The 10,194-nt window shown below is 46.1% G+C and overlaps 1 protein-coding gene across 1 annotated transcript; it reads left to right on the plus strand.

Annotated features, from left to right (window-relative positions):
- The first annotated feature begins 4,064 nt into the window (after nt 1-4,064).
- EIF1B (eukaryotic translation initiation factor 1B) lies at nt 4,065-6,703 on the plus strand. The gene is made up of 4 exons (XM_081072962.1): nt 4,065-4,328; nt 5,198-5,361; nt 5,776-5,877; nt 6,271-6,703. The coding sequence occupies exons 1-4, from the start codon at nt 4,298-4,300 to the stop codon at nt 6,313-6,315; spliced, it is 342 nt and encodes a 113-aa protein (XP_080929088.1). The 5' UTR covers nt 4,065-4,297; the 3' UTR covers nt 6,316-6,703.
- Nucleotides 6,704-10,194: the final 3,491 nt, after the last annotated feature.

Below are 10,194 nucleotides of genomic sequence, written 5' to 3' on the forward strand. Positions count from 1 at the left end.
AAAAGTACTCTGGACCTATTGCTTTAAGTTTACAGGTATTTCGCCTAGAAAGTTTTCTGGAGGTTGAAGAAAATCATGAGTCTATGATCTGAAAATAAAATATACTCCTAAAAATGTGTTCATCCTTATGTTTCTTTACTTTTCAGACACCCTGTAAATTATGGCTACTGTTTGTCCAGCACTGTGAGTCATTGAGGTATATTTATTCAATTTCTGTCACTCAGAGAGTTTAAGTAGGAGGCATTCTGAGATCTGGCGTCAGAAGCCCTCTATTCAAGATTCAGCCCAAATGTTTGCTAGATGTTGTGTGAGCCTGAAAAAGATTAATTCCTCTTAGCCTCAACTTCCTTCTACGTAAAATGAAGATAATAATAACGTGCACTTTATCAACCTTTAGTAAATGAAAGTACACATATCTATAAAAACACTCTGGTTTAGACATTTTTAGCCAGAATGGTTGTATGTTTTGATAACACCGTCAGAGTCTTAAATATCAGAAGTTGAATATATGTATATTATAGGGGAAAAAGCCTTCTTTCTGTTTGGGGCTGTGACACTGTCCGATCAACCATCACATGTCTTAATTTCTAACTGGAACCAAATTTATTTCTTAAATAGGAATTTGGAAAAGCTATTATTTATATTTGAGAAAAGGCAACTGCTTTTCAGGACAATGATCTGCCGGCCACTTAGCCTGTCCACATAGGGCTCCAGCTAAGCTAAAAATCTGGAATATTAGTCATCACAAACAAAGCAAAAGGGAAAAGAGACTCTATGGAAATCCTCCCCCACAGCTATCAAATGCTGGAAATAAAATAAAACCCAGAGTACCAAAAACATCTTTGTGTTTTACAGCATTTTACTATTTCAAAGGGGCTTTCCCATACATTATTTCATTCAATCTTCATAGCAGGTCGGTTTGGCAAATATTCCTTTTGTCACAATTTACAGATGAGAAGAAGTGACAGTCCTGAAGTCATGTACCTGGTAGACACAGCTAGCCCGTGGGCCTCTGCTCTGATAGAAGCTCTCACAATGGACCTCCACCGACAACTCCCCACACTATGCTCAGTGAAGCAGGAAATCTGAGTGGCATATTATCACATGCCCTCCACGACAGGCAACCTATGAATGGAGGAGGCCCCGAGGTCCTAACCTGATGGCATGTCTTTATGACCAGCAGATGTAAGAAATAGCTGCTTAACCCACCCCTGTCTTCCTGGTAGGCAGACTGCTGGGATGCTGTCTCATACATCACAGTGTCCCCTTTATGAGCCCCCAACAAAAGCATCTCCTGCAGTTCAGGGCCAGGTAAAGGCATTTCTCCTGCGCAACGGGTATGTTCTCATCCTGTAGACACGTGCACTTCCTGGCTGATTTCCTTTGTCTTAACTATCAGGACAGTAGGAGCCAGACCTGGGGCCTATCTCTAGCTTTGGGGGCTTTTATTTTTCAATTGTTCTTCTTTTTCAATCTTCCCTGATTCCTTTAGTCAACAGTACTGTTGTCTGCAAGTGATTGAAACTCCCTTCTGAAAATAGGCAGGAAATCATCACCTTAAATTAGGCTGGTGCCATTTAGAACTAAAAAGACTAGGTTTTACATACTCTAATGTATTCCTTTTATAACTTTACATATAGGTCAAATCCTTTCACTCTAAGCCAGAGCTGTCTCATAGAGCTAGCATGCGGGCCACATGTAATTTTAAATATTCTAGTAGCCACATTTTAAAAAGTAAAAAGCAGCAGGTGAAATTGAGACAATGTAGGTCCAAAGGTCAGCGTGTCCTTTATACTTGGAGCACATTTCAGTGGGACCAGATACGTGGGAAGTGCTCAGTGGCCACATGTGGCTCATGGTTCCTATATTGGACAGTGCAGGTCTAAAGACAAAATCTATGAATGACCAGAGCCAGGAGAGGTTTTAAGACAATCATCACAATTGTATCTAAACTGTAGTCACCATTGGCTTTGACTGAAGATTTCTGAGCTCCTAGGGGTTTCCAGTGTAAACAGTAGGTCTAAGAAAGGACGAGTTCTCCTGACACAGGTAATGACCATGAAAAACATAAGAATTCTGGATTTTTTTTTAAACTTCTCCATGTTTTTTTTTTTTTTTTCAATAGACCAGCCTTGGCTCTTTCTAAGAAACAATGTAATATAAAATGGTTTTGGACATCTGCTAAGAAAGAAAACAGAAATGGAGATGCATTTTGTTTATTCTGTACTTCATCTAGAAGAGTATTAAAAATTACTTTCAAGGGTGTTTATAAGCCTATAAGACAAAGAACAGAAACCATTGTAGCTGTAATCACCAAAACAAAAAATTTTGATTCTCTTTGTTTGGAAACCAGTTCTAAAACTTTATACCTTAGTTTGGATAATACCTGTGTTACTCATTTAAATCAGGACTAGAAGACCAAAAATGTAGTTAAGACTCCTGGGAGTTAAGAATTTGATTTTTTTTTTTTTTTAGGCAAATTATTTAACCTTCTAAAGCCTCCATTTCTACATGTTAAATAGAGTAATAACTACACCATAGAATGGCTATGAAGATTAATAATATTGTGTATAAGCCTTACAACAGGCAAATAGTAAGCACTCAACACCTATCATCATTGTTAATCACAAAAGATTATTAAATCCAGGTATTCTTAACCTGGGGTCTGCATATCCTTGGTCCGTGGATAAACTGCAGGATGGGAGGTGGGAGATTCCTAAAATTGAATGGGAAAAAAGATGACACCTACATTTTCACTAATCTCTAAGCAAAGTTTAGCATTTCCTCTATTATGAATGCTGGCAACAGCACAGTAATATTAGAAGGACTCGTCTGTCACTTTGTACCAAGAGAAGTCACAGACATTTTCATATTACATTTCTGATATTTCGGACATCTCAAAATATCTTTTCTCACCTTTTGAAATTCTAGTAGTTATTAGACCTGCTGCTAGATCTTGTTAATTAATGCATTAGTAAAGAAACAATACTATGCTATCAATGTACTGTTTTAATTTCAATATAATTGGTTTCCTTTGTAACCCTAGAAGTTTTATTTCATGTACTTAAAGCATTATTCTGAGAAGGGGTCCGTAGGCTTCACAAGACTACTAAGGTACCAAAAAAGGTTAAGAATCCCTAAGTTTTAGTCTATGTCTACACTTCCAGAAAGTCAACCAAGTGAGCCCTGCGTGGGTGAGCCAAAGCCTCAGGTTTGCTTTTCTGGGTGTAGCTACATAGGAAGATACTACAGTTCTGGTACCTGCCTCTATGTCGGTTAACTTATTGGCTGAGCTAGGCCCTGGTGAAGGTGAGCAGTGGTTCTGAAGCCTGTTCCCAGACTAGCAGTACCAGAATCACCTGGGAGCTTGCCAGATTTGCAAACTCTCGGGTCACACCCCAGACCTCCTGAAACAGAAAATCTGGGTCTACCAATCTGTGTTTTATCAAGCCTTCCGGGAGATGCACGCTGGAGTTTGAAAACGACCGCCCTGGGGAATCGGAAGGCGGCCAGACCCTGAGGGTAGGCTCCCACCGCGAACCTGGGTGGGGACTAACAGGGCTCCTGCAACGCGGTGGGGGAGGGAGGGGGTGGCTGGAATTTCGATGCAGGAGGTGCTGATGGGCGAGTGTGGAGCCCAAAGCTGGGGCTCAGGGGCGTGTTGTATTCCTGCACCCCGAGGGTGACTGATGGAGATTATCCACCAGCACCAACCCCTCGGCACCGCCACCGTAGGGAGAGAGAAGGCGAGTCAAGGGAGAGCGTGCGGTGGGGACAGCCTGCGGTGGGGACAGCCTGCGGTGGGGACAGCCCCAGACCTGCGGGCTCTGGCCGGACACATCTGTTCCCACCTGGACCGCTCCCGGTCCTGCCGGCCGGCGCTCGCCGGCGACCTCCCTGCGTGCAACTGCGGTCCCGGGAGCCCGCCCGCCCCAGGCTTTCCGAGCGCCGTCGCCCTCCGCCCCGCCCCCCAGAAAACTACAAGTCCCAGGGTGCCTGACGCGGAGGGGTCACGTGGGAGGGCGGCGGGCGCGGCTAAATAGTCTCCACCGGCCATTTTGTAGGAGAAGCCGCAGCGCCGCCTCTTCGCTCGCGTCCCAGCGTCTGTCGCCGCCGCCTCTTCCTGCCTCCTCCCGGCTTCCGCCGCCGCCGCCGCCGCCGCTCCCCCGCTCCCAGCCCCGGGGCGAAGCATCTCCTTATTTATTTCCGTCCTCCCGCCGCCACAGCCTCCTGACTCGGTGATCGGGGCGGGCCCCGCAGGCATTTTATCCCTTCACCGGCCTCACACTAGTGTCGCATGTCCACTATCCAGAACCTCCAATCTTTCGGTAAGACCTGCCGCCCGCCCCCGCGCGCCGCCCGCCGGCCCCGCCCGCGCCGACCGCCGTTGCCGGGGCCCCCCCTGCTGCCCGCGGGGCCCCGAGTGGGGCTTTGTCTCCGCTCCCGGAAAATGGCGACTGGGCCCCTGGCGACCCCCTCCCCGAGGACGGCCGGGGGGCCCGGCTCCCCGCGCGGGGCTGCGGCCCCTGGACCTTCCCTCCCCGCGACCCGGCCCCGCGGCTCCGAGGCGTGGCCTGCGGGGGCGACACGGCTCGGGCATCGGCGTCCGGGGTGCTCGGGGCCGTTCGGGGCGCCTCTCGGGGGGGGGGGGATGCGGGTGCAGACGCGGGTGCAGACCGCTGGTCCGTCGGGTGGTGACCGGTACAAAGGACGCCCCTGGAGAGACCTGCGTGTGTATCTGCACGGACGTCTGTGCGTGCACGCATCTTTTTGTTTTTTTTTGACATCTTGCACCGTTGCGTTGCAATGATGGGGTGCACAATCTGAGTGTGCCTGTTGTCATCCGCATGTAATCGAGATGACGCACGTTTTTTACAGGGGCTATAACACGAAGGTCTCAAAACTCTTGTTTTTCATGAGAGCACCGTGCTCGACAGGAACATTGTCTGCCTGTGACAACATTTTTCTGTTCAAATATCAGCGCACGTGCCTATTTGTTTTCTTTTTGTGAGAGTGCTCGGAGGTTTTATTGATGCCCCTCCGTGCCCCCCCCACCCCCATTCCCCCCCGCCCCCCCGAAAAGCTTCTTTGCTGACTGTCCAGGCTAGGGTGCCATATAGCTGGAAATGACTCATTAAAAGGTATCTTCTGCTTTTGATTTTTTTTGTTTTGTTTTTTTTTTGGTACCCCGTTGCAGACCCCTTTGCTGATGCAACTAAGGGTGACGACTTACTCCCGGCAGGGACTGAGGATTACATCCATATAAGAATCCAGCAGCGCAACGGCAGGAAGACGCTGACTACTGTTCAGGGCATCGCAGATGATTATGACAAAAAGAAACTTGTGAAAGCTTTCAAAAAGGTAACGATGGTGGGAAGAAGAGATTCAAGTCTAGTTTTTGGTGCACACCTCTGAGTTGCGTACGGTGCACCCCTTTACTTGAGTATGTCAGAGTGGGTGAAAACGATTGGATCCAAGAAAGGTGTGTTCACGCCCCGAATTAACAACCAGGTATTTATGTCGGGTCTCCCGTCTTAAAATAAGAATTACAGGACTTTCAAACAAAATGTGAAATAATTTAGTTCTCGATGTTCCAAGTAAAATCGTTTCCTTTATGTGACCTGCTGATTCATTTTCCAATTAACTCGGAAGTGTTGTGGATTACAGGAGAATGACCTGTTTCTTAAACCTAATCAAGCCTACAGTTAGTCTCAATGGTGAAAAGAAAACATTGTATTTGACTCGATTCCGTTGAATATTTATATACTTCTCCAGAAATTTGCCTGTAATGGTACTGTGATTGAACATCCCGAATACGGAGAGGTTATTCAGCTTCAAGGTGACCAAAGAAAAAATATTTGCCAGTTTCTCTTAGAGGTGAGTGACTGACTAGGTACTTTGTGTACACTTTAAGATTGCTTCTAAAATTTGAGGGCAATGGGAAATATTTCCTGCTTAGTAAAAAAGCATGTGAATGAAGTGAATTCGTTAATAGAGTGAAATACAGAGTTGGTCCTTTGAAGACAGTCGGCCTTTATTGGGTTTATTTTGTTAGTAGAGTGACCTGATCATTCCTGTATCTACACAGGGTATTTTTTGTTATGTCAAGGTATTGAAATATGTGTTGAATTGGTATTAACAGCTAATGCCACAAATATGTTGTTGCAATAAGCTGTTAATAATTCTTTTTAATGACTGCTCCATATTTTCTTAAGGATGAATGTATGTATTCCTTAAAGTGATTCTGCTAAATTAAGTTTTATTTTGCAGGTGGGCATTGTCAAGGAGGAACAGCTTAAGGTTCATGGATTCTAAAATGAACCTAAGTACGTGGAGAATTTCTTGAATAATTTTGTTCTCTAAATCCAGTCTGGCTGCCTTGTGAAATGATTCTCTGCAGTAAACGGACTTTTCATTTATTTAATCATTCAAACTTCCATTCACATCTGCATGATTACAGAAAACATGGGGTATGTAGGTTAGTAACACATAAGAAAATTGCAGTAAGATGGTAACGAAACCCCATATTCATCTTAACATGTTTCCAATGGAAAATATTTTGTTTTGAGTGTTTGTTTATTGTTCAGTTTATTACTTTTTACTTGATTAAATGTTTTTTTGTTGCATTAAACCATGTATGTTACAGCTTAACAATAAAAAGAACTCTGAATTCTTTTGTGAGCAATTAGGCTCCCAAATCTAAGCAAGTAAGATGCTCATATATTTTGTCTTTCATAATTGGGGTTCTCATGTGCGAGTATTCTCTCTAAATAGAGTCAGCTACTGTTAAACCCAAGCTAGAAGAGAACCTGTTATATGTAGCTTGTGTTCTTCATGTACAACTTAAAAATAAGACTAGAAACCAGTATAAACTCAGCCAGGGCCAAGAATCTGTCAGAATATAGTGTTAAATGTTTTAAAATAATGTGAAGTATAATTTAAACTTAAGTATTAGCACATAGAATTATTTTATGTGTTTTCATTGGTTCTGTTATTGGGCTGCCAGCATAAGTCTTTCCCTAAGTGCCAGATAATATAGTAGGCTTCTGACATAAATTTAGTCGCAGGCACTGCTCTGCAAGTGTGGGTGACGGTGATGTCACCTTAGACATTGGGGTTTAGGTTAACTTCCTTGAGTACTGGAAAGTGACAGAGTTGGGATGCCAGCCCAGGGCTTCCAGCAGCCAGAAAAGCCATGTTCTTTCACTCCATCACGGTTTTGGTATGTGTTCTACCAAAGGAAGTGCGAGTCACGGGTGATAAAGTATGGGGTTTCGGGGTGGTGTGAGAAATAATAGGATATGCAGTCCTTAATTAGATTTCTGCAGCTCATCTTGAGTTCCAAACCTCTGTTTTATATTGAGCCGTAATTACTTGCTCAGTTAAAGAAGCCATGTCATTAAAACCGTTTAGCCAAGACAAATGCATCCACAAGTGCATACTTTTTAGCTTAATGCAGTGGAATAATGAGGGTATGAAAAATGTCCATCACTTGGATGACTACATTCTGTACCAGCTGAACCCTTGCCCTTATTTGGTTGATACTGCTCCTGGAAAAACAAAACAGCCCCCACAGATTTACCTCTTAAAGACACTTAAGTAATAGGTTTTACCTTCTCACCCCATCCTACCTCCAGTCAAGAAAGACTGGGACTGCTGGGTGTGGCAGAATAGAGGGCCAAATTTAGTAAGCTCATTTCGGAAAACAGTATAATTTGCCTAAAGATCAAGAGGTTTCGGAGAATTTTCCAATTTGAGAAACTCGCACTTTTCTACCTGTGACATTTTGTAATGGTTCACCTCTAGATGAGAGGTGCTGTGGAAACAGTTTATGACGACGATAAAGCAGAAACTTATATTAATGTAATTAGTGTTGCCGCTGTCTGCTGAGAGCCAAGCTAATGCCCAGCCAAGAAGTGTCTGTGAAGATGATTAAATAAAAGGAGAAGGACAAAGGAAGCTTCATAGATGGGAGGGAAAAGACCCCTCAACTTGGCACCCATAGGTAAGTTCGTGGACATCACTTCATGTGTTAGGTCACTCCCATTGCATGGGAGCCAAAGCTCTGAGCAAAACGATTTTGTGAGGAGCACCTGGCCCGATCCTTCAGCCTGTGAGCCCCAGACACTGATTGCACGTGTCACCTATAGGGCAGTCCCCGTCCTTAGAGCAAGAACGGATCATGTACCCTTGTTGTCTTTGAGCAATGCAATGGAAATAAAGGACATAATTAAGAATACGTATTTCTGCAATTTTACTGAAACTAGCCCAAGTTGGAATCATCACTGTGGTGTGGGAAAGCTGTCTGGGAGCCTCAGGTACCTAAGAGGATGAGAACAGGGCAAAGTGCTCTTGTCTGCACAGGGGTGAAAGGAACTCAGCAGCGTATGATTAAGGAGGGAGGATGGACTTGCGAATGCAGCAAAAATAAGTAGCCACATTGGGTAGCTCGCAGCGCCTCCCATGTGGGAAGATTTTGATCTGCGCTTTTGTTTACTGCTCTGTACTATCAGGGCTCAAAATGAAAAATACCAAGTGGGGCCGGCCCGGTGGCTCAGGCGGTTAGAGCCCCCGTGCTCCTAACTCCGAAGGCTGCCGGTTCGATTCCCACATGGGCCAGTGGGCTCTCAACCACAAGGTTGCCAGTTCGATTCCTCCAGTCCCACAAGGGATGGTGAGCAGTGCCCCCTGCAACTAAGATTGAACACGGCACCTTGAGCTGAGCTGCTGCTGAGCTTCCAGATGGCTCAGTTGGTTGGAGCGCGGCCTCTCAACCACAGGGTTGTCAGTTCGATTTCTTGATCCCACAAGGGATGGTGGGCTGTGCCCCCTGCAACTAGTAACGGCAACTGGACCTGGCGCTGAGCTGTGCCCTCCACAACTAAGACTGAAAGGACAACAACTTGACTTGGAAAAAAGTCCTGGAAGTACACACTGTTCCCCAATAAAGTCCTGTTCCCTTTCCCCCAATAAAATCTTTAAAAAAAAATACCAAGTGGAGCACAAGTAGATTTGTCCCTGAACTTGAGACTTGGCTGAGGTCTTGGCAAAGCCATTAGGAAGCTGGCATTTGGTGGGGGCCCAGCCTGGTGTGAAGTGCTACCAGCAAGGGCGTCCTCTGGTCGTCCTGGCCTGGGGATGCAGCCTGTCTACCTGCCCAGGAGCTCAAGTACTAGCGGTTCTCTGAACCTTCCTAGGAAGGGGACGGCTGTGGTCACGGGGAAGGAACAGTTCTCATCCCAGTCAGGATAGCTGTCACCAAAAGAGCGTGAAAAGGACAGAATGCTAGCAGGCCGCTGTGTGTGCCGCCTGTCCCAAGTTGGGCACCCCCTAAAGCAATGGGTAGTTACAGCTCAGGAAAAGTCCACCTCGGACGGTCCACACAGACCTTTTCCATTGGGCCTAGGAGGACTCCCGGTACCAAACGAGAATTCCATGCGGGAAGGAAACGGAGAAGGCCTGGCTCTGCTGTAACTAAAACCAAGGGACTCCTCATTTCCAGTGGACTGCGGCCAGCTGCACTCGTATGACAGGCAGGAGATAGCCAGGTGACTGCTCGTCTGTGGCCAGGGGGCCAAGTGAAGCAGCTGGAATTAACCGGGAGATAAACCACATCGGGCCCTCAGCACTGGCAGCAACTTTCTCCTGCCTGTGCAGACGATTAACTCCCCTTTTTATCTGCATAATGAAGGCTTGGAAAAAGCAAAGGCAAATCGGAGGTAATTCTTCACTCCTGGGAAGAGTTAGTGCCAGACTCTACTAGCTACTCACACCAGAGTAGAGTTAGTGCCAGCAGAGGAGGGAATGCCAAACTCCTCACTGTGAGATCGCATGTGGCCTGTGGGGATTCTCTGACTTCCCTGGAGAAGTTCAAGGGCAATTTAACCTCAGTGTTGGCTGTGGGGATGGCAGGGTGGGTCAGGGGGCTCACCTGCTCGCTCATTGGTCTGGTTTGGAGCCCAGCAGGAGGAGCAGTAGTCTGCCACGGTCTGTAGCTGTTCTCCCAGGGAACTGAGGGCAGGACCTGAATTGTGGTGCCTGCATCTCAAGCTAGTGAACAGCCTACGGACCTTTTTCTTACGCAAAAGCAATTACACAGAGATAGGCACCATTCATTCAAGGCAGAAAGGGGACTAAAAAGCTGAAAATCTGCAGGGATTCTTTAAGGGATCTGAGTCCCCACACTGGGCTTCA

Source organism: Rhinolophus hipposideros (assembly GCF_964194185.1).
Source record: "Rhinolophus hipposideros genome assembly, chromosome: 14".
In the NCBI taxonomy this organism is placed as follows: Eukaryota; Metazoa; Chordata; class Mammalia; order Chiroptera; family Rhinolophidae; genus Rhinolophus; species Rhinolophus hipposideros.